Source organism: Vigna unguiculata, chromosome 6 (assembly GCF_037176805.1).
Source record: "Vigna unguiculata cultivar grain cowpea cultivar isolate G323 ecotype 2 chromosome 6, ASM3717680v1, whole genome shotgun sequence".
In the NCBI taxonomy this organism is placed as follows: Eukaryota; Viridiplantae; Streptophyta; class Magnoliopsida; order Fabales; family Fabaceae; genus Vigna; species Vigna unguiculata.
In genome coordinates this window covers 41,926,812-41,951,599 of record NC_140797.1, presented here as the reverse complement: position 1 = coordinate 41,951,599, position 24,788 = coordinate 41,926,812, and the positions used below count along the sequence as shown (strand labels likewise).

Genomic DNA, 24,788 nt, shown 5'->3' with positions numbered 1-24,788 from the left:
CCATTGAGGATTGGGTTAGTGAGTTAGATCAATCACTCCCGAAATCCTTGTTAATTCCGGCAGTAATTGGGTGACGACAACATGAAAACGATGGATTGTGAAGTGTGATTCAACTTAATTTGTGATCACAATCATTTACATCGGTTAGGGGAATAGATCCAAGTTGACCTCAACCGAAGAACTGGGCTCCAACTACACCTATTGAAGCTTCTTTTTTTATTAGATCGTTCAATTTAAAACTATATAATAGGATAATGTATTTAGCTAATTTGTTGGATTAACTCCAAAACTCTATTGCCTCTTATGACTTTTTGTTATGACAGAGCATGAGTCAACTCTTACTTTTTGCTCTTCACATTGAAAAGTCAACCATAAAAGCATTTTTTGTGTGTTTAGTGATATATAGAATAAATAAATAAACTATTTATTGGAATAATAATTTGAGCACGCCCTCGTAGCAAGAGAGCAAAAGGAAAGGGACAAGGGATAAGAGGAAGTATAGTGAGAGTAGTTTAGGATTAATATTAATGAAGAAAAATGAAGTGAAGTGTAGTTTTTGCCATAAGATTGAAATAATTTGAATTGAAAAATTAGTTAATGAAGGAATTCATGATGTGGCGCCGACAGAGTGAAAACAGTTAACCTTTGATTGGTTGGTAATTTATGAGTATGGCTGCCTCATACAGCTCTCAAATTGTGACCTTCGTCCTTCGGTTGACCCCATATGTACGTATTTGACTACTTGTCATTCTCCCAAGCAAGTACACGTCTATATATAATTTTCATCTCAAAAGTATTCAATTCCATCACAACCAAATCGTAAATCATAATATGTCAAGAATATCATGTGTGATTTCTATTTCTTTCGGCCTCATCGCTTTCATTTTCCTTTTTTTTATCTCATTCTCCATCTTTTATACCATTTTCAGATTGTGTGGTATATTGTGGTGGATATATAACTATACTTCATAAATTTACAAACATGAACATTAAAAAAATTATTTTTTTCATATATTGAAAAATTGGTCTATATTAGGAATGACAACGGGTTGGGTCAGGTACAGATAGTGCCTATACACAATCCGACTTCCAATAAAAAAATTTGCATGTTACTCGTTTCGATATCCGTGTGGGTACCCGTTTAAAAAATATCCGCGAATATTTTAAAAGCCGCAGATACTCATGGATACCCGTAAATATTTAAAAAAATATATTTTATAATCATTTAAAATAAAATATAAATAAAATTACAATAAAATATAAATAAAATTTAATATAAATTTAATTTAATTTAACAAAATATTAATTTAATTTAATTTATAAAATATAAATATAAATATAATTTTTATTTTTATGTGTAACGGATATTCGCGGGTACAGATAGTATAATACTCGCATCCGATCCGTTTATAAGCGAGTATTAGTACCAACTATTTATCACAAATTTTATCTGCAGGTACCCACGTGCACGAGTATTTTTGTCATTCCTAAATCTCTATAACTATGATGAACAAAATCTAGACATTATTTCATTAATTAGAGATCTCACATTAACTAAAGATAAGTTAGGACAAACTTTATCTTAGGAACCAATTTAGTAAGGTTGGTTTAGATTTAAAATTTAGTTTTTAAAATGATATCAGGATCATTTAAAAATTATATCTTAACAAAATTTGTAGTATGTTAAGTTTATTGTGTTATTTCTTGTTGAATCATGTATGAATATATAATATATAGTTTCATGTTCAAAATGATTATGTCTCGATGTGAGAGGTGTGTCAGAGATCCAATCAACTAGAGATAAAATCAATTTACAATATATAAGTCAAGACAAACATTATTACAATTTTTTTTTTTGTAAGATTCAGTACATGTTTGATTTTACATCAAAGTGATATAGAACCGATTAGAATTGATTTTCTAACGCATAATCCATCTGTGTGTGGTTTCAAAAATTAATTAAACCAAACATACTCTCAATTAGTTGATCGTCAACGGTTCAATATCATGGTTAAAAAAAAAAAGAAAATTAATGAAAATGTGTTATTTTTGTGATAAAAAATATGAAATTTCATATCATATTGGTTAATCCTATGAACAATAATTTCATCGCTAATTTGTAAGGAAATACATTAAAATTTACATAAAATACCAATTTTGCGATGAAAATAGAAAAGATAAAAAGGAAAAAAAATCAAGATTGATTGATAAAATTCATAACAGTTCATTTTTTTTTCCTATTATTTTATTATAAATCAAACATTTTTAGCTACCTATTTTTACTCATTTCACTTCAATACCAGACGTGTTTTTTTTTTTTTCATTTCTGTTCTGTTTTTATTTCTTTTTTGTTTATTGATTTTTGTGTTCCATGAAACAAATTTGTAGCAACAAGTTGAGATGATGTATGTGATTTTTGTACAACCTTGTGGTTTTGGCATAGCTCGAGTCTGATGAGCACAGCTAAGCACTAGCAGTTGGTACACTGGTACGCGTCAATGGACTTCTATGGTACGGTTTGAGAGAGTGGTACTGTCACTCAAACTGTATTTTAGAGAAGGGGCCAGGGTCAACTATTATTTTTTAATACTAAAAACAGATACATCGTTTCATAAATATACATATATCACCACAATATTCAAGAGATCTTCATGATTGAGCTGTGTGATTTTTCAATTGTTAGATATACATAGGTATGGCTTAATCTGTGTTACGGTGAACCTGGCATTTTGTTTGTTTTCGCCTTAAAACAAGAACATCATAAAGTGGAGAAATTAGAGAGATAGAAAAAGTGAAGAGAAGAAACGATTCATTGTCGGTACGAGCGTAGAATGCATGGAAGAGAAAGAGAAAAAGGGTAAGATCTGTGAGTGAGACCACATCTTTGTGAGAGGCCCTACTCAGATTTTGCCTCTGACCCTTACACTACCCACCAATGCTCTTCACCAGCGACGTAACACTCCCTGCCTGATACCGAATCTCATCCCCAACATTACTGTCCAAAATATCAATCAACTTTCTTTCACGTAACATATTCTTACATTTACTATTTCTACCACTCAAAAACATCCTTAACAATCCAACATTAACGATGTGTTGTTGTTGGATTCCCTTCTTTCTTTTACTCTCCCCAATCGAAATAATCACTGTAATATTATTGCCCTACCCACCACAGTCTAGTTAGTAGTCTATGTTCTGTATTCATTCAAGTTGCAAATTCAAAGTACAATTCTTGAAAAGAGATTTTAATGTTACGAGATTTAATCCATCAATTTATTTCTAGTACTGATTCCTATGGCAACTTGTAAACGCACGTTCTCCCATTAATGCTTGTCTTCTCCTACTTTTCTCTCTCTATTTTATTTTATCCAAATCTGGGAGAGAAACGGTTTTGCATGATTCCACATTTACATATATGGCTTGATTTCTATATTCCGTAAAAGTTGTTAAATTATTAATTCATTTACTGAAATCAAGAATTTCAACATTATACGTTCTAGACATTTTACATTGGATGTACTATTGATTTTATATTAGATCTGTAATTGATGTAAATGTTATGGATTTCAAAAGTGAAGATTTCTTATATTGGTTACTAACCAATGAAAAAGAGGGCAAAGAGCGTGAGTATGAATAAATTTTACATTAAGTAAAAATAAACAAATTGAACACCATATAAGGATGAAGACTTATAAATTTATTGTTTTAAGATTTTAAAGTTTTGAATTAGAGGTGATGTCAATCCCTTATATGTAAGTTGGATTCATATCTCATTAGTGATTTATGTTTCTGGTAATCCTCTCTCAAACAACACATAACAAAAACAAGATGATAATATATGAGTGAGTAAAAACCTCATTTTAGAAATATGTTAGTGTCCAATTTTAAACATTTTGTACATCAATTTACATATGAACTTATATGAAAAAGTCTCAACATTTTATTATTTATTTATGAGTATACACTTTTTATCAAAAATAAAGAATTAATTGATTATAGAAAATATTTGGATGTTCGATCCTTTTACAAATATAAAAATAATAAAAATTACAAACATAAAGATTGTTTTATATATCCCAAAACATAAAATAAAAAAACATATGTTGATTGCTCTTGTCGTTTCGTTTTACCAATAAAAGAAATTTATCTTGTTCTTATACGTGTAATGTCTTGTAATCCAACATTCTTTTAACCGATTTAATTCATTAATTTCAGTATCTGCATCTTTACTGAAATATGCCTTTACATTTACATCACTTTATTATGAATTATGTCTGCCCTTATATGAAGTTCATACTGAAACCTCCTTTTTTTCATACATTGCTTAGGCTATCGTGTGACTTCATCCAACAACTAATAGATTAAAATGAACAAACAAAAATGTGATCACGCACAAAATTTAAACTAATTCAACTTAATTTGCATTATTTAACAGTTTAAACTAGCAGGACGAACACAATTTATAAATGTAAAAGCGATTAACAATAATACAATATAAAAATGTAATTTTGTATGAACAAAACAGTTAATTTAAAATTTATTTTTTAACTAGAATAAAAAATAAATTTGCAATTACACACCAAAGAAAATATCGTATGAGTATCTTTGGCACTGCTCTCATTATTTCATAACCAACAATTGGTTTTTGCACACGTGGGACGTCCCTCTTTGGTTGTGAATGGCCTAATGCATTTAAATCTCGACATCAAAAGCATTCTTCATAAATTTTTGGGCCAATGTTTCTTTATATAATGGCGACGAAATTCCAATTTAATGAAATTCCAAGTTCAAATCTTATTTTAACCATTTTTATAGTAATATCTTTTAATATTTTATATTTTTTTATGAATGTTTTATTTAACCATCTTAATAACACGATATCTTTTTCTTTTTTATTTCACTATTGGATTCAACTCTACTATAGATTTCTGATTACATTTTTCACAATATTCCTAAAAATAATCGATGACCAAGCTACGCGTAAAAAATTTCCGTATAATAAATCATTCAACGTGGTAAAGAAATAAAAAAAAAATATTATCTTTTTCTTAAAATATTGACATTCTTGGCACTATTGTATCAATGAAACAAGATTGAAGTTGTTTTGAGAATGAGAAGTATGGTATTATTATTGGAAATGATGGGTGGAACTTGTATTGTAGTTAGAAGGTGGTAAAAATGTTAGAAGAATGATTTGTGTTTTTTTTTTTCGGAGGATGAAAGACAAAATAACCGACCTTCCCTTTGGTGAGTGTGTGAATGAGAATGATAAGAAGAAGAAGAGACTTGAAAGAGTCCAAAAAAGGAAAACCATGAGCTATGAGGCTATGGAATAGTGACCGTACAAGTTTGGTGCCTACACTACACTGTCTAAAGTATGTCTACGTAGCTTCACTCTTTCATCCCTCCAACTCATGTTTTTTCATTTCTTTTTCACTCAAATATCCTATAAACTCTATCGATAGATTTTCATTTCATTTATTTTTTACTTAAATTACTCTAAATTTTAATGGTGTGCTTGGACTTGAATGAGAATTTGAGGAAGAGTGAATGGATGAATTTCAGAAAATAAAAATGAAACTATCATATTGTTTGAATTAAGAGAAAAATGATATAATTTAAGTGGATTTGAGATGAAAACTTATAAATATTTACATATGATGTGATATATATGATAGATAAAATTATATAATTATCATTTTATTCACGAGGATAAAGGTGATAAATTTAAATATAAATAGTAAAATTATTATTATTATTACTAGTGTTATTATATGCTTAAAAAGTAATAAAATAAGAAAATTGGGAGAATAAAAACAACATAAGGAACAAATTTTTGCTTCCACATGAATGAAGAGGTTGTTTTGGTCTTTCAAAAGAACTTGAACAATACATACTTGCACGTCTTTTCAAAACGTAAGATGGTTCATTATATTCATCGCTCTCAATTCGTCGCAACATTTTCCCTCAAACCTGTAAAAACAAACATCTCAAGTACTCACATATCTGTTTGTAGCAACAATACATTCCTTGATCTGAACAAAGGTTAAAGACGGATTTAAAATAGAGTGATAAAAATAAAGAACACAAAATATAAAAAGGTAAGATTCTTTTAATCAATAAGAGCGAAATAAAAAAAAAGTAAATTATAAATAATTTAACAGATATGATAAATTTTAAAAAAATATAAAATAATAAATTTCCATCAAAACCAAATTTCTAAATGTTTTCACCCAAAGACGATAAATAAATGATATCATCTTTATTTACTACAAATGTGTTAAATTACTATTATTAATGACAATCAATCTTTTAAGATTTGAAACTTTAATGATTTATGTGGATTAACATCTTAAATGTTATATATTTTTAAAATATAATTTTTTAATAATTAAATTTTGTCAACTTTTTTATATAACTTAAGATGTGTCAGATTTTTGAATAATTTTTTATTTTTTTATATTTTAAAACTACTTAAAAAATATGTATAATACATCTTATAAGAATAAAATTTGACTGAGACAAAAAAAGAATTGAATCTCAACATTGAGAGCATGCTATATTGAATTTATAATGTGAAAGTATTCTTTTTGTCAGCACAACCAAAAAAAACATGAAATGACATAAAGAGTTGGAGAAGGATAATTGAGTTTTCAAAATACACATATCTTTATATAAATTGTAGTACAGGTGAATAAATAAATTCATATTCATAGATATTTGGTTGAATTTGTCTCAAAGAATAATAACTAAATTTATTAAATATAAATACCACTAAGACACACACATTATATATATATATATATAATTATCTATTTTTGAATTTTTTATAATTATAATTTTTTCATTTCAATATTAAATTTGTTATGATATTATATTTTTTTATATTTGACATTCAAATTTTTATTGTCAATTATATGTTACATATATGAAAATATTATATAATAAATATTACTAGAGTTGAAAAATATTTAAAAAGTAAGAGATTAATTAAAATAATTAAAAAGTTAAAAAAATAATTTGCTAAAAACGGTTTTTTATTGAAAACACACCAAACTCTAGTTAAAAATAAGAGCTAAGAATGTTACGGTTGAATGTAATTATACTATCTTACGTGTAGAAGAGGTTTTATTATAAACCTCGGTTGATTTTAAAATTATTTATGAGATTAAATGTTTTTTTTTTAATTTTGAGTGAATATTGAAATTAGTTAATGGAATTTTGGCTAAATTTAATTCTAAAATTTTATAAATGTGAGAATTTAGTCTTTATCTTTTTAACCAAATTTTTATTAAATTCACTTGATTTTTTAAATGTTTTAAAGATATCGTTTCAGTAGTTTATTTTATTTGACACATTTTTTTTAATGTTAATTGAGAAACATGTTTGAAATATTAAATCAATTTAATAAAATTTGGTTAGAATTACTAAACACATATTTTTAAAGATGAAGGATTAAATTAATTTACAATTTAAAAAAGAGGTTAATTACAAAATTCAGCAAAAATTGAGAGAATTTTTTTTTAACTCTTATTTATAAAATTTCTCAAGATTATATTTTTCTGAAAAGGTGTCAAATCAATTATATCTAGTAACCGAATGACATTTAACGAATAATAAGCACCTAAAAAATAACAATATCTATAACAATACTTTAACATGTCATTCTCCTACCACTTCCAAGAAGAATTGAAAAAAAAAAAAGACTTAGTGTACAGAAACACTTTCAATTAAACATTGGTAAACTGAATATTATAGTTGTGAAAGACTAAAATAAGAAGAAGAGAGTTCCGTTTGGTAACAGCACCATGACATTCCCCCCACTAAGTTTTAAAATTTACGATCTGAATTGAAAACAACCGGAATAAAGCAACAGCACGGAAGAAAAGGGTGCAACACAAAAAGAAGAAAGAAGACTAACCAAACACTGTACCCACCAACAACATTTTAAATTCACACCATAAAGTCCTTCAATTCTAACTTTGTTTCTGCTCTCCTCATTTTACTTTCCTTTCAACGCATCGCTTTTCTCTTCATTTTTTTAAGTGCCATCAGTTTCACCCATCTCAAACACAATTCCCTCCCAACATTAAACCACATTTCGGTTACATTTCAACATTTTTCATAACACATACTCATTTGTTAAACTTTACTATAAATACACCATAGTTGTTTGTTGGAAAATAATGTCTACAATTTTTTTCATTTTAATATTTTCAGACAAAGATGAAATTGGTAGTTTATTAAATTATTGCTATTTTCTAAAGTACCATCTATCTCAAAAACAGTTCCCTCGCTCGCTCTGCCCAATCCCTTAACACGCAATATTAAATTCAGAAAAAGAAGAGAGAAAAACAAAAACACAAATCGCGTGCCGATTAATCGCCCACCACGGGGAGGTGGAATGTTCTTCGATCGTCACATTCACTCACTCTCATTCATCACTATATAAACCCACCTTCCACACCTTTCTTCGTCATCACAATTCTTCAACAACACAAACACAAAACTCAAACTCTCCTCGAAACCTCTTTCTCTCTCTCTACAACTTCTCTCTCTAAAACAAACTTCGCTCCAACTGCAGAAATGGCGGCAATGCCCACATCTCCAATGAACCTCAACATGATTGACTCTAACTTCGAAGTTGACAAGCTCACAAACGAAATCTTCTCCATTCTCGAGAACAATTTCCTCTTCGGCTACGGCGACGCCGAAAATCGCACCAATTCCTTTCAAAACGCGAAACCGGCGAAACACACCGCCGGCAAAGTCAGGATCCTCTGCATTGACGGCGCCGGCGCCACTGAAGGCATCCTTGCCGCAAAGTCCCTTGCACACCTGGAGGCTTGCCTTCGCCGCAAGTCTGGCGACGCGAACTCGCGCGTCGCCGATTTCTTCGACGCTGCTGCCGGCTCTGGTGTCGGTGGTGTCCTCGCTGCTCTGCTCTTCACTCGCGGGAAGGATGGCCAGCCGCTGTTCACCGCGGAGGAGGCGCTGAAATTTCTCTCTGACAACCGCCGCAAGATCTCCCGCCGGCCGGGGATCCTCCGTCGAGTGCTCCGGCCCGAGTCCAAGGCGGAGAAGCTCTTCCGAAAGACGTTCGGCGAGTGCACGCTTAGGGACACCGTGAAGCCAGTGCTGATCCCGTGCTACGACCTCGTAACGCGCGCGCCGTTTGTTTTCTCGCGCGCCGATGCGCTGGAAATGGACGGCTACGATTTCAAGATGAGCGACGTGTGCGCTGCAACGTCAGCTGACCCTTCCTTCGCGGGCCCCACCGTGATGCGGTCCGTCGACGGCAGGACGAAGATAGTGGCCGTCGATGGAGGCGTTGCGATGAACAATCCAACAGCTGCCGCCATCACGCACGTGCTCAATAACAAACACGAGTTCCCTTTCTGTAACGGCGTCTCTGACCTTCTCGTCCTCTCCCTCGGCAACGGAGAGTCAGACTTTAACGCCGTTAAATCACCGTCTGGTTTCGTAAAGATAGCTGGCGAAGGTGCTTCTGATATGGTAAGAATTACCAAATTTAATAATCTTCATGTTTTATGTGCATTCTTATCTTATAAAATAAAACGCATTGCAATTCACAGTTTAGTTAATGACATTCTAGTCTTATTCTTTTAATTAAACATTTTAGATTAATTAAAGAAATCATCATGATACAAATAATTAACCCAGTTACTTTTTATCCCCTATAAATTAAATGTAATAATAAAAATAACAATACAATCATATGCTAAAATATGCTTTGTTAACATAAAGTTTTAATTAATTTGGTAGTTAGAGAGAGAGGACAATAAATGTGTTAACTACCTTACAAACACACCCGACATATTTGGTTATATAATTATATGTAACTAGAATAATAAAAAGAATGAATGAATTGGTTTACTTTAATTATTGGTTTAGATATGTATTCTGATGGGAACGAAAATAAAATAATGCAGGTTGATCAAGCCGTATCAATGGCATTTGGTGATTGTCGGATGAACAATTATGTGCGGATTCAGTCAAACGGTGTTATGTCGAAGGCGAACAAGGGCCCGCAGGTGAAGTCCTGCAAATCAGAGACGGATTTGTTGGCAGTTTCGGAGGAGATGTTGAGGCAGAAGAACGTTGAATCCGTTTTGTTCAAAGGGAAGAAGGTGGCTAATAACTCCAACTTGGAGAAGTTAGAGTTGTTTGGGGGAGAGATAATTAAGGAAGGAGAGAGAAGAAAAACCAGCATTTTACCAACTGTGGTATTGAAGAACAACAACGCCTCACCCTCCCCCAGCAGAACCTCCTCTGCCACAACCTTGTCCACTTTGTCTTCTAATTGTTGAGGGAGAATACAAACAATGGAGATTAGAGGGAAGAACATCCAAAGTTAGATTTGATTGTTGGGTTGAATTTTTATGCGAGTTTTTAAGTTTGTGGTGTTGGGTTAGCTGCCGCTTGGGACCAATTAAGGCAAATTGAGACTGAGCTGTGCAGAACCGAATCCTTACTACTACTTCCACTGCCTTCCTAAATTATTTTTTTTTTCTTTAGTTTTTCGTATATATTACATGTATTTAGTGATAGTGATTTGTGTAAATGGCTATTGTCCCGGATGAATTTTGGTTAAGGTTAGAGCTGTGCTTGATTTGTAAGAGAAAAATGTACTTTCTGTTCGGTAAGAACATCTCATAGTAGTAGTATTGTGACTGAATGAATGCAATGAAAAAAAACACTGATTTTGGAAATTTGGATCATTTGCACCTTTAAATTGTTTGCAAAGGAAACACAGGATCATTACATTGCAATCCTCTTAAAAGAATTAGAAACTATGGTAGTTTTGATAATAGGATATTTGGTCGCGATAAAATTTAAGGCTGTACTTAGCTTCGCTCGTCAAATCGAGTAAAATTGAAATCGAAGTTGGAAATGCCATTTTTGTTGGCATTCCAGAAGCTGTTACAGTTCACTCTTAATAATAGTCATTACCAATTCAATCACAGAAATTGTTAAGTGATCCCAAAGTATTTTAGTGGGAGAGTTGCAGGAATGATTTAGAATGAATAGGTTAGCACGATTAATACGTACGCGTGACACAGTATTGACGTTTTTGTGTAGGGCTGGTCTTGGTTCAGTATTTTGAAAATAAGTGGTCACCATGTAGCACGTTGAAATTGAGTATGCTGTTATACCAAGACAATAATAATAATAGTATTCAATGCTTGAAATTTACGAAAAGATTTTTCATGCAGGACCACTACTTGGCACGGAAAAACCAGCACAAAAAATAACAGTATATACTTGAAATTGAATTTTATTAAAGTTATTTTGGCGCTAAGAAAACAATTTTCACATTTTTAGTGAAAAGTACAAGTTGTAATGTTTACTACTGGATTTACATTCTATAATTCAAAGTCAATTTTGGTAAAGTATTTCCATTTAGCTTAAACAAAAAAACCCTTTTGGCAGGGTTTGAATGCATTAAGGTACGTGGTGGGTCGAAAAATGAGAGTGGAATTGCCACGGGAGTTTTTGTGGTGGGTGGTAGGGTGTATTAATGTTGAAGGGGACTTTATAGTGTTCTTGAGTTGTATTTGTAGAAACATAGGTGACATTTTTAGCAGTTTAACATCATCCACCCTGTTCCTATTTAGTTAAACTATTAATTTCAAATTACGTTATGATTTTTATAGATTATATGCATCTCTATATAAATGCTTGTGTATTTGCCATGAAAAAAATAAACACAAATAAAGAAGAGTTTGTTGGTTTAATTGGTACGAAAATGAAAAAAAGAAGAAAAATTCCCAAATACTTTATATACACAACAAAAGAGAAAAAACACCAAGAACACAATATTCATTATATAATTAATTATATTTATATTCTGTTGCAAAATAAAGTTGTAAAACAATTCACTTGGAATTAGGATCCTAAGAAAAATAATTTTAACATTTTAACAATTTATTTTACAATCTGTCGTGATATTTTTTAAGTAGTTTATCATTTTCTTATTTTTTCATATTTTAAAATCACTTAAAAAATATCATCTAAAATTAAAAGATAAAATTGTTAAAATTTAATTGTCAAAATATCATTGTCCGAACTATAATATATTATAGTATTACTACATTTGATTACTGTAATTTTTTTTACAATAATAATTAACACTATTTTTTATTTTTTACTTTTAAATATGAAAAGAATATTTATATTTTCTTTGCTATTTATTTTATCTCTACTCATATTTAGCTCTTCTTCTGTCTGTTTTCCTGTATTTCTAGGATAAGTCCATTCGTATTATTTGTTTTTTCTCCTATGTATCAAGAATCGATATTTTATAATGTATTTTCATAATGGGCTGCTGAGTAAGGTGTCCCAACTTGAAGGATAATAAGACAGGCATCATGTTAACTTCGAATAAATAATCTAATTGAAAAGTTTTTGTCATACAACAAATTATCAATTATCTTTCTATATATAATTAAGATATCTATCATTTCTATATATAATTAAGATATTTTTCATCAATTTATCTCGTTTCAAATCCAAAACAATTATTTGATCGAGAAAAATAACATCATAAATATTAATATTAAAGTAAAAATTGGGTTGGACTATATTTAGACCCAAAATTTATTAGGATTAAGTGTTTTTTAAAACAATATAAAAACATGTTCCAATACTTCTCCATGTGTATTTTTAGAAGTAAAACAAAAATTCAGCATAATTTTTTCTTAAATTAAAAATTACTCTATATATAAATTCACACGTAAAAAACTGTCTTATTTGGACTTTCTCCAAATTAAATTTTGTAATTTATGAAGAAATTAAATTATTTTAATTTTAGTCCAGATATGAATAGCAATTTAGGGTTTAGGTCGAGTGAGTGTGTGGGAAATGTTGGTTACTGGTATCTAGATAGAGTTCTTTTATAGAAAAGTTTTTTTTTTATTAACAACAATTATTTTTTCATATTTTCTATATTTACTTTATTTTGTATTTAATAAATATAAATTTATTTTGTATATTAATTTAATAATATTATAATATCATCACCTATTAATAAATATTATATATATTTAAAAGAACGCATATAAACAGACACAATAACACATATATATTTATGCTAGTTTAATTAAAAATGATAGTGTAACAATGAAAAGAGGGAGTGTATTTAGCAATTGGCCTATGAATTTTTTGTTAAAGTCAACCGGACTCAGGAATCACCTTTTGGCTGGCGAATAGAAAATATCACATTTTCTGTTGGTAAGGGCTTTTCTTTTTCTGTACTCCCATAATTCTTAAATCCACGCTGATAATTTTCTAAATGATGATTTTAGCTTTCATGCTATATTTTAATGATGATTTTAGAATTTTTTTATTACGGAATCTTGTAAATCAAGGTTTGTAGAATAGTATATGCATAACAAGAGTTTTTGAACAAGCTTTCTGAATCAAGACTTTTAGAATAAACTGTCCAAAACGTACCGAGATGTTTTTCGAGACAACCTTTAAAATAAGTTTTTCCAGAACAATTTTTTGGAACAAACTTATTGAAATTTATGAGAAGTTTTTTTATGACAAACTTTTCATAACAAATTTCTGAAATTCTACATAAACCCATCTTCCTTTCTGAAGTTAGTAATATGAAAATATTGCAGAATGACCAATATAAAACTTTACTAAATTAGACAATTTAAGAAGAAAAAAAAATGTGAATAACAAGTGATCATCGTTGCATGACTCAATAACGAGTGTACAATGAAAATGTGAAGTCCAATGGAATATATATATATATATATATATATATATATATATATATATATATATATATATATATATATATATATATATATATATATATATATATATTGAAAGCAATTACGGTAACAATGACTACGACAAAAAAGTGCAACAAAGAAAGTTGTTTCAATCTCTTTGTTATTAACGTAGGGGTGCAGGTAGTATCATGGGGTGCAGAAAGAATTAGCCTTTCCAAATTGTTAAAAAGCTCATTGAAGTATAACCGCGTTATTTTGTTTATTTTAGTATTTTTTTTATAAGCAATATTTTAGTATATGTTAGGTTAAATTATACTTTTAGTCCCCATTTTCGTAGCAAAATTTGAATTTGGTCTCTCAATTATTTTTTATCTTAATCTGGTCCCTATTTTGGGAAATTTGACCCAATCAAGTCCTTTCCGTTAGTGATGGAGTAACAGTGTTAAATGGGGTGCCACGTGTCAGCTTCTGGATTTTTTGATTTTTTTTATTATTTTTTTGATTTTTTATTAAATTTTTTAAAGCTTTTAAAAAAATTAAAATTTTGCCACGTGTCAAGCTGACATCGTGCCACATGGCAGTGACAGTGCCGCGTGTCACTATTTGGGAGGTGTCATTTTCTCATTCTCAATTTGGTCCCTGTATTTTATTTTTTGTCTCAATTTAGTCCCAATTTTTGTAAAAATTATGCAATTTCGTCCCCCTCCAAATTGAAACAAAAATTATAAAATGTTATACAAATATTTTTATTAAATTTGATTTTTTTATTCAAATTGATATTTTTATTATATATTTTCAATAAAACCAAGTTTCTTTAAATTTGTTTCACATTAAATTTTACTTAAAATTGTTTTCAAATTTTAAATTTATTTGTTTTTTATTGTTACATAAACTAGTTAATTTTTCTTAAATTATATAATTGTTATTTTTATACTAACTAAAATATCTGTATAGAAATTATTGAATTTTACACATTTAAAAATATGTAATTATTTAAATATAAATTCAAATAAAAAATAATATTAAAGTATAATGTAATAAAATATCAATATAATTTATGAATTTTTTTATTAACATTATTTTCTATTAACAACTTTAAAACAATTTTAAATAAAGTTTAACGTAAAATATAAATTAAAATAAACTTAATCTTGTTAAAAATATTTACTTGAAATATCAATTTTGATAAAAATATTTGTGCATATTTATATAAAAATTAAATTTGGTTTCAATTTGAAGAGGGACAAAATTGCACAATTTTTACAAAAACTGGGACTAAATTGAGACAAAAAATAAAATACAGGGACCAAATTGAAAATGAGAAAATGACACCTTCCAAATAGTGACACGTGGCACTGTCACTACCACGTGACACGATGTCAGCTTGACACGTGGCAAAATTTTAATTTTTTTAAATTTTTTTTAAAAAATTAATAAAAAAAAATCATAAAATCCAAAAGCTGACACGTGGCACCCCATTTAACACCGTTATTCCACCACTAACGGGAAAGGACTTGATTTGGTCAAATTTCCCAAAATAGGGACCAAATTAAGATAAAAAATAATTGAGGGACCAAATTCAAATTTTGCTACAAAAATGGGGACTAAAAGTATAATTTAACCTATCTGTTAATAGGAGTCCTAAGTTGATATGATACTTTTTTTTATGACAATTAAATATTAATATAACCTTTTTTTAATGATGCAGCAGTGATGACATTATCGATGTTATAGTCTCACATTAAATAAAACAAATAAAAAATAACAATAAAACAAATCTATATTATTAAGATTAAAAATGTCTAGTTAATCAATTTTATCAATGAAACCTTAGGCAAAATAGTTTGCAATATAAGACTTGTCTCTTTTATTAAATAGAGTAAAAATAAAATAATTTCACTTTTTTTGTCAATAGGTTCAAAAATTATTATTATTATTTATCCAAACATCGTAAGGAATTGATAAAGTGATTACTAAAGTAAATGAGTTAACATTTAAGTTAACATGAAGTTTCTTAAAATAGGTTCTTCCGATGAATTAGTTCGAAAAATCTGTAAAATGATTTAAGTTAAACATAAGAGTTCTTCTGATATATGTTGAATTCGGTGATTTTTTGTTTGGTGTAACCTAAATAGAGCTTAGGCCAAGATCTTGTAATTAATTTTACAATTTCATAAATTTTAATGACAGAAAAATCGTATTTCGAAAAAAGGTGTTGGATATTTTTCCAACATTTATATATATAAAAAAGTATTAATGGTATGTTTTTATTTGAAAAAGTACAATTTTGAAAAGAATAAAAACTAAAACCAGATTCCATTTAAAGTTGGAAAGTTGTCGCTAGAACAAGCCGAAGAAGCAAACGCAGGAATTGAGCATAGCATAGCAGAGCAGAACAGAGGAAGAGTGCGAAGAAAAGGATCATCATTGTGGATGGCAGAGGGGAACGGTGACAGAACTCTGCCGAGAATCGCAGAGGCATTCAAGGACCTCGCAAGCGTCGTCACCGATTCGCAGAACGCGGAGGTGAAGGTTGCTCCCTTCTCCCATGCCTGTTCTCTCGTTTCCCCTCTTTTTGGTTGCTTGGGTGTCGCCTTCAAGTTCGCCGAGATGGATTACGTTGCCAAGGTATTCGATTCCCTCACTCAGGATCCTTCAATTAAACCTTTTTCTTATTTATTTTTCACTCCATGCTGTTTGTTATGGCTGTTTCTAGTTTGGATTGTGGTTGAGTGTTTGATGTGTGGTGGTAGGTTCATGATCTTGCAGAGGCGTCGAAGTCTATTCAGAGCTTACAGTCTCTGATCGATCTGGATGTCCGAGGTGGCACCGTCAGGAAGGGAGGTAGCCACACGCGGAATCTGCTGAGAGTGAAGCGCGGACTTGACATGGTCAGAGTACTCTTTGAGCAGATTCTGGTTACTGAGTATGTGCATCACTCACTTGTTTACTATTTGCTTAACTTCTTTTATTTGAACTTTGCGACATTGTGTTTTCAACAATTTTATTGGAAATTGTCACTGTTGATGCTATCGAAAAATGTGGCTGCAATTTTGGTTGCGACTTGATAGCTGAGACATCCGAAACCTTGATGTTTCAGTCGCAATTTCAGTTGTGATGTGGTGCCGTGACCTCCAAAACCTTGATGTTACCATCACAGTTGTTGCTGTGGACTGCTTTTATAACCTTGCCAGAGAGTGGAAATGGAGTGCAGTGAAAATGAAGGGATGGATTGAGGAGAGTGGCGATAGAGATCTTGCAACTTTGCTTTGTATGGATGAAGCTGTGAGCAATAAGAATTCTCGTTTTAAGACCGTAAGGAGTGAGGTTTTGAATTGTGGTTGTGGTGTAGTCGCGATGTTTCATATTTGGAAAAATTTTCTGATAAATAGACTGCAACTGCTGTTGCAATATGGTCAACGAGACCTCAAAAACCTTGATTTTGCAACTGTGATTGTGGTTGTGGGTTGCTATCTAAAACCTTGCCAAAGTAGGGAAATAGAGGGCAATGAAAATAAGGAAATAACTTCCATTACTCATCCACGAGTACGCCATAGTCAATGTGGAAAAATGATAATTGAGGTCTTACCGTTTTGCTTTGTATGAGTGAAACAATAGGAATAAATAATTCCATGCTTGCTATGCTGCTATCCGTTGAATAATTTTAAGACATTGAAGAGCTAGGTTTAAGTTGTGGTCGTAGCTGGGTCACATCCTAGATTTTGCCGAAACTAGATTGCAGTTGTAATATGGCCAAGGAGACACCAAAAACCTTGATTATGGACCGTTTCTAAAACCTTGCCAAAGAGTAGAAATAGAGTGCAATAAAACTGAAAGTTAAGCTAATTTCATCCGTTAGAAAAAAGGAGAGTAATGATTGGGTTTTTTCCCTTTTGCTTTATATGACTTAAGGCACGAGGAATAAAAATTCCATATTTACCACTTATTTCAATTATCTATTTAGTTTGTGTTTTTTGAACTGTTGAATAAGGGAGGAAGGTAGGTGGCCTGCCTAGCTGTGTGTCCAATCTTCAACTTTGTCACACCTGATCTTATTGGCTTGGTTGGTGGTGCCTAGCATATGTGTTTTTCCTTTAAAAGAATCTAGTTAAGTGTTGAACTATGTGTTCATTTGTGGTTCTTTTTCATACCTTGTCATTTCCTACGTTCATTCTGTAAAAAATACGAGCAATCTGTTAAGGCTGGTAACTGATCTAATTCTCTTACCTGCTGTGTTTTCTTTGTAACTAACCACTAGTGACCAGTAAGCACACTCCAGTACTCTCATCAGCAACCGACTGGCTCAGGTTCAGTTTCCGGACCTGTTTCATAAGACAGAAAAATAATAATTTGATTAAATTGAGAATATTTTCCATTCTTTTTGTTTATATCCACAGCCTTATTGTGCGGAGGTGGGTTGGATTATTGATAAATATTTGCAGAAGTTTGTTTCTTACGTGAAGCCAGCAAATACATCTGTGTAAGAAACACATGTCGTTAGATCTGATAGTAAATGAGCTGAGTTACTGGGTGTCTTTTCTGCAGGGGTAATTCCCTTAAGGATCCAGCTTCCAAAGCTTATGATCAGGTGTTTGCACCCCACCATGGTTGGGCAATCAGGAAGGCTGTTGCTGCTGGAATGTATGTCCTTCCTACAAAGGAACAACTTTTGAAGAAACTCAATGAAGATGGTAAGTAGAGGATTTGGCCTGCTTGCACTTTTATTGGAATTTAAATCCTGAAAATAAAAATAAAAATTTAAAGTGTGGTTGTTTTTAGAGCTTGAGCAGGGGAGGCAGGCAGTGTGAGATATCATTTTTGTGAAATCTATGCATGACGAATCAGGAATGGTTAATCATTTTACCCTGCCTATCGTAAGTTAGCGGTTGCATCTCTTGTTTAACCTTGAAGTTTGTGATAGTGATCTCAGTCTTACCACCCACTTTTAGATGATATAGCTTTCCCTCATCCAATGTTGCTTTGTAGCCACACGTCTATGAATGAGTTTGGATTTCAGTTGTGGAGCATTCAGACCAACTTTCAGTTTTTATTGAATATTGTGCAAACATGTTTGGTATTTTTTAGATCTAGTTAGAGAGAGGAAAAGTTTCACCACAAACTCATGTTGATCTAAAAACTGCAATGAATTGTTTCTTTTCAACTCAAATTAATTTCCTAACTGAAATACAAACGTATACTATGTACTTAACAGCTTGTAGAAGCATAAAGATTAAAACGAACATGATATCGTTTCTATTCGTTTCATCATATTGTTTCTTGTGGTTGTTCTTTTTACCCTTCTTTCTCAAAGGTAAATCAAGTCAGTGTACAAGAATAGGGAAAGGGCAAGTCATGTCAGATATTACATTATTCAAACTTGTCTAGTAAATTGAAGTTGACGTAATTATGATGTTCACTTTTCTGTTGTATTTTTTATTGGAATCTTTGTTTCAGAGGCGACAGCAAAAGTTCACATGCAAAGTTACGTCACTGCATCAGCACCTCTAATCCAATACATCGACAAACTCTTTGTTTCTAGAGACTTGGGAATAGATTGGTGAATCTTGGATTGTAATTGAGATTGTACAATATGATTTACTGTTAATTATATGGCATAGTTCTTGTATTAATGATTACTAAGTATTCATTTGTTATAGAATTTGTTTATATTGCAATAGATATTATAGGCTATTGAGATGGTACCTGATATTGTCACTGAAAGGTAACGGTGGCTTACGAGTAAGCTTTTCCTTCAGTTTTGGAGGATTACTTTGTGAATTGATGGGTTAATTGATAATGTCATTTAATTAAAGTAAAATAAAAATGGTAATGTTTTTCTGTCAGAAAAATGGAGTCGTTACGGATCCGGCCTCCCCATGTTTGGAGACTATGCTTTGTTTTTCGTTTGAGGTGTTCAAATTTAGTTTAGGGAATAAATTCAAATTGGATTGTCTTTAAAATATATCAGTATATTAAAGTTGTATAGAAACTCTGTTTTATAGCCACAAAACTTGATTTGCTTTTTCTATGTATACGTATAAGTTTTCGACATGTTTATACGTTTATTTTGAAAATAATATCAAAAAATATACTATAATTCTTGAAAATATAATAGATATATGATTGTTATTGTAACATCCCGTTTTATAGCTTTTAAACCATTAAACAAAACATCTAGATTTTAATAGTTCAGAGCAGATGATGACATAGGCCAGCATAATCTAATACAGTCATCCAAAAAGAAATACATAGGCTGATCACATGTACAGTCCACACCACTAAAAGGTTATAAAATATCCTAAACATTCACTAGGGAAAACGGGTGACTACAACAGCGGAAAACGCCCTGGGAACCCATTCAACGCCTGTCCAGGAAAGGTATATCTTCGCCTGTATTTTTATCTGCTCACGCCATTCGATAAAGACGATCATAGCAAAAGTAGAAGACACACAGAACACCATAAACACTAGAAGGGTAAGCTAACTTGAACAAAAAGCAAATTATGCAAATTATTATGCTAAGATTGAAAATAAACTTTTATTACACAATCGATTCAATCATCAAATTAATCCTGACCACAACACCACACATCAGTCTAGACTCGATATCCGGACTATGTAAGCGGCATTGGAGCTCTTGGTGACTTGCACTCAAGATGGTTCCTAAACTCTGCAGAGCTTTAGGCACAAGGGGTATTCACCCAACCACTCTCAAGGTAAATCCCATCACCTCTATGATGGATCGGAATCATAGACCAGGACCTCCTGCTACTTCCCCCGACGTAATCCATCATACTCTACTTGAGTCTTAATGGTTACTGGAAGCGTCAGGATATCACCAATCTGAGTCCTCATGCCCTTACATTTACTAAACCACATTCCTTAGGATTTCCCTTGAAATCCTAACTCTAACATACTTCCATTCACATCAAGTTCACACTCAATTCCTTCATATAGTTTAACATACATAAGGATCACATGCATTATCAACCATCATCATATTAAAGCAACCAACCAAGCATCAAGGAATCAAAAGAGTGGGAAAACTAATCTTCTGCAGGGAATCTCGCTTAGGCTAGAGGGTCTCGCCTAAGCTAGAGAGGTTATCTCGCTTAGGCGGGCTGCCCTCGCCTGGGCGAGAGCCCTTACAGTGGCAAAAAGAAGTTCTGGGCGAATTCTCGCTCAGGCGAAGCTGGCTCGCCTAGACGAGAAGTGATCTCGCTTAAGCGACTCCAGCTCGCCCAGGCGAGATTTCGCACAATGACAGGGGTGAGCTTCTGGTATTTTCGCTCAGGCGAGACCAACTCGCCTAGGCGAAACTACCAGAAAACCCTCCCTGTTCTGCACATGCAAACTCGCTCAAAGACCATCCCCACTCAATTTCATACATTAGCAGTCTCAAACATCAATTACACAAGCAATCATGCAATTAAAGCACTCCCAAACACAATTCACACTAAAATGAGTTACAAAGTTAGCTTCCCTTACCTTTTTGCCAAGAATTCAATTTAGCGGAACCAAGCAAACTATGAGAGAGCAGAAGTTTCAGTTGGACCTAGGAGAATCCACCACCACGACATGGAGAAGGAAAATTACGCGGTCAGGACCAAAACACAGAGGTTAACTAGTGAATTCTAGTTTGGAAATGGACTGAGATGAAGATGGAACCTACCTAGGAGAATGGGGGCCAAGAGAGGAAGCGGCTAGGAATCCTGTTGAGCTGATCCTTCGAGAATCTGAGTACGAAATCAGGCACAAAATGAGATAGCAGAATTATGGAAAAGAGGTTGGAAGGGGTTTGGACAGCAGAAAAGGTGAGAAAATGAGAAGGAATGGAGACAGCGTTCCTGTTTTTATGAAGTCATGAAAGAGGGGCATCACAGTTATCGTGTGAATTTGAATTAAAATCATATGTATTAAAATTATCAATATAAAAAATTAAATTATTATCATAATAAAAATACAATTGTTTTATATATTAGATATTTTATTAATAAGTATCGTATAAGTATTCCAAAGTATCCGATATAAATACTTGTTAGATATAGATACATGATTTAAATTAAAGTATCGGTGCATCATAAATTTTTGTAAATGCAAATTTGTATAAAAAATTTAAACCAAAATTTACTTTGCCAATCTTAATACTATGCTTACAAATACTAATGATTTTATGATTTATAATTTTACAATTTTTGAAATTATCATATGATTATTATTTCAGTTAATTTTAATATATCTAATATGGTGTTTAATTTATAAATAAGAATTAATGAATATAAAACTTAATCATAGGCCTCAGAGAAAGTTAGAATAATTGATATGTAATTATCTTACATTATATATTAATTTCTTATTTTCATACAATCATTTGAGTATATTTTTTTATATTTTTTTATTATTCACATAAATTCTATTATGTAGTTTTTTAATATTTTTATAAATAATTAAAATCAAGTTTAAATAGAACTTTGGTTCTTTTATTTTTTTTTTAATCCGGAATAGAGATGGCAAATAAACCCGTCCCCGTGGGTATTGCCCGAACTCGTCCCCGTTTTGACGGGAATCCCCGCATTGACTGGGTATGGGTATGGGTATGGGGAATCCCCGACTTTTTCAGTTGGGTATGGGGATGGGTATGGGGATGTACATATACCCGCCATAATACCCGTCCCCGCCATATCTCCATTCTCGTTTAAATTATTAAAATATTCACAATTAATCAAGTAACCCCTATATATATATATACATATATATATATATATATATGTATATATATATATATATATTTTTTTTTTTTCTATTTTTTATTTCTTTTAATTATTTCATTTGTCATGAAACTCATTCTCATCTCCAATATATTTTTTATCTTATCATAACCTTTATGTAATTATGTTAAAATGATGTATGTTAATTAAAAAAAAATTATGCCTCACATTCGAATATTTATATTATTTTTTAATATTTTTATTTATTATAAATTTTCCTTTCACATGAGAATGTTTATACTCTCAATTTAGGGTAATATAAAAAAAATTATTTACTTATTATTATTATTAATTTTTGTTTAATTTGAAGAACTCTTTTGTTTCATTAAAATAATTTTCGTTATTTTTCAACCATTAAGTATATATGTTGATATTTGAAAAGTTTTCTTAATTCTCTAAGATATTTTTCGTCTTATTATACCTTAGTTATACATTTGATTTGTTTTTTTTCGATAGTCTCTCAAATTATTTCTAAAACACACATTTGTTAGTTTTTTAATATTTTTATTTATTGTTTTTATTTTCATCATGTAGAATAATATTTTGATATATTCTATCTAATTATTTTTTATTTTATAACTTATTATTAATCATAATATAATTTTTTCACTTTAAATTCTGTTTGAAGTGGTTAAAATTATATATATATATATATATATATATATATAATGATATTTAGGAATAGTATATGATAATTCACTACAAGAAAAACATGAAATGGTGACTGATTTAGTCAGTAACCCATATCAGTCACTATTTTATTTTTCGTCATTGGTGGTAGTAGTTGATTTATTGTCTGAATCAATGACTACATTAGTGACCGATTCAATGATCGAATCGGTACTTGATTTAGTGACTAATTTAATTACTAATTTATTTGTAATTTAATGACAAATTTTTTGGTCACTAATGATATTTCTATTTAATTTTAACCACTTCAAACATAATTTAATAATTAGTTCTCGAAGGTATTTTTCATTTTATCATACCTTAATTATACATTTGATTTCCTTTGTACGATTTCTTTCGATAATCTCTCAAATTATTTCTAAAACACACATTTGTTAGTTTTTTAATATTTTTATTTATTGTTTATTTTCATCATGTATAATAATATTTCGATATATTCTATCTAATTATTTGTTATTTTATAACTCACTATTAATCATACTGTAATTTTTTTCACTTTAATTGTATAAATAACTTTTATTTACTTCAATATAAAAATTTAATGTAATTGCTATGAATATTTTTTTGTCACTATCCAACATATATTGAAGTTCAAAAGATACAAAATCTATGTCAAAATTTTATTATTATGTTTATTATTTGTTCTTTGTGTCATTTTGATCAAGTGATGTATTATAACTTTTATTAGTGTATAAAAAAGAGATTCATTATAATTTAAAAAATTGAAGTAAACAAACATTTAAAATATATTTTAATTTGAATATTTGTTTTCCTTTTATTATTATGTTTATTATTTGTTCTTTGTGTCATTTTGATCAAGTGATATATTATAACTTTTATTAGTGTATAAAAAATAGATTCATTAGAATTTAAAAAATTGAAGTAAACAAACATTTAAAATATATTTTAATTTGAATATTTGTTTTCCTTTTATATTTTTTTGAAATATTTTTTAATTTTATCAACTAAGTTCATCAATGTTGTAGTTTGCAAATTTAATAAATGTTTTGGTTCACATGAAATTTTATTTGGTATTCTAATATAAAATATAAACAATTATAATTTATTTTAAGGTATTTGGCATCGAAGAAAATCCTCCTAATATTGAATATTTCATAATATTATGTTTTCTTTACTGTAATTTTTTTTCTTTTATAAAAATTAATATTGAAGTAGTTAGAACACGGGTACGGGTATGGGTACGAGATTATACCCGTTACCCGGTGAGGATGGGGATGGGAAAAAAGTTTGATACCCGTTGGGTTTGGGTATGGGGATGGGATGAATTTTTTATGCGGGGATGGGTATGGGATAGCGAAACCCGTCCCCGCCCCGCCCCGTTGCCATCCCTAATCCGGAATTTCGATTATTTATTTTAAGAGAGATATTAACTACCATTATTTTAGAAAATATGGAATTTTGATAACACATTTAAATGCAAATATGTTTATATATTTATTTATTCTTGAATCGAGTACTAGATCTAACATATTTATGTTTTATTTATTTTATTTTGCTTATCAAACATATTTATTTAAATATTATAAAACCTATTTAATTA

The 24,788-nt window shown here is 30.5% G+C and overlaps 2 protein-coding genes across 3 annotated transcripts; both read left to right on the top strand.

The window, feature by feature from the left end:
- Positions 1–8,470: 8,470 nt before the first annotated feature.
- LOC114186673 (patatin-like protein 7) lies at positions 8,471–10,733 on the top strand. The gene is made up of 2 exons (XM_028074649.2): positions 8,471–9,516; positions 9,954–10,733. Exons 1-2 carry the CDS (start codon positions 8,587–8,589, stop codon positions 10,329–10,331), a joined length of 1,308 nt encoding a protein of 435 aa, XP_027930450.1. The 5' UTR covers positions 8,471–8,586; the 3' UTR covers positions 10,332–10,733.
- A 5,331-nt stretch (positions 10,734–16,064) lies between these two features.
- ACD11 (Glycolipid transfer protein (GLTP) family protein) lies at positions 16,065–19,471 on the top strand. Of its 2 annotated transcripts, XR_014995535.1 has the most exons (5): positions 16,065–16,397; positions 16,523–16,695; positions 18,315–18,460; positions 18,549–18,643; positions 19,224–19,471. XR_014995535.1 is itself a non-coding variant. In XM_028077861.2 (4 exons), the coding sequence occupies exons 1-4, from the start codon at positions 16,203–16,205 to the stop codon at positions 19,328–19,330; spliced, it is 621 nt and encodes a 206-aa protein (XP_027933662.1). In that variant the 5' UTR covers positions 16,067–16,202; the 3' UTR covers positions 19,331–19,471. The 2 variants fall into 2 exon arrangements, 1 of the variants encoding a protein (XP_027933662.1); XM_028077861.2 differs by lacking the exon at positions 18,549–18,643 and having other exon boundaries at positions 16,067–16,397.
- The last annotated feature ends 5,317 nt before the right edge of the window (positions 19,472–24,788 follow it).

Bases quoted from the DNA above. Each gene is read 5' to 3' on its own strand.
- ACD11 (XM_028077861.2), top strand. From the start codon at position 16,203: ATGGCAGAGGGGAACGGTGACAGAACTCTGCCGAGAATCGCAGAGGCA. The intron at 16,696-18,314 runs GTATGTGCATCA...TCTTTTCTGCAG, and splicing joins GAGCAGATTCTGGTTACTGA to GGGTAATTCCCTTAAGGATC. The intron at 18,461-19,223 runs GTAAGTAGAGGA...TCTTTGTTTCAG, and splicing joins GAAGAAACTCAATGAAGATG to AGGCGACAGCAAAAGTTCAC.
- LOC114186673 (XM_028074649.2), top strand. From the start codon at position 8,587: ATGGCGGCAATGCCCACATCTCCAATGAACCTCAACATGATTGACTCT. The intron at 9,517-9,953 runs GTAAGAATTACC...AAAATAATGCAG, and splicing joins GCGAAGGTGCTTCTGATATG to GTTGATCAAGCCGTATCAAT.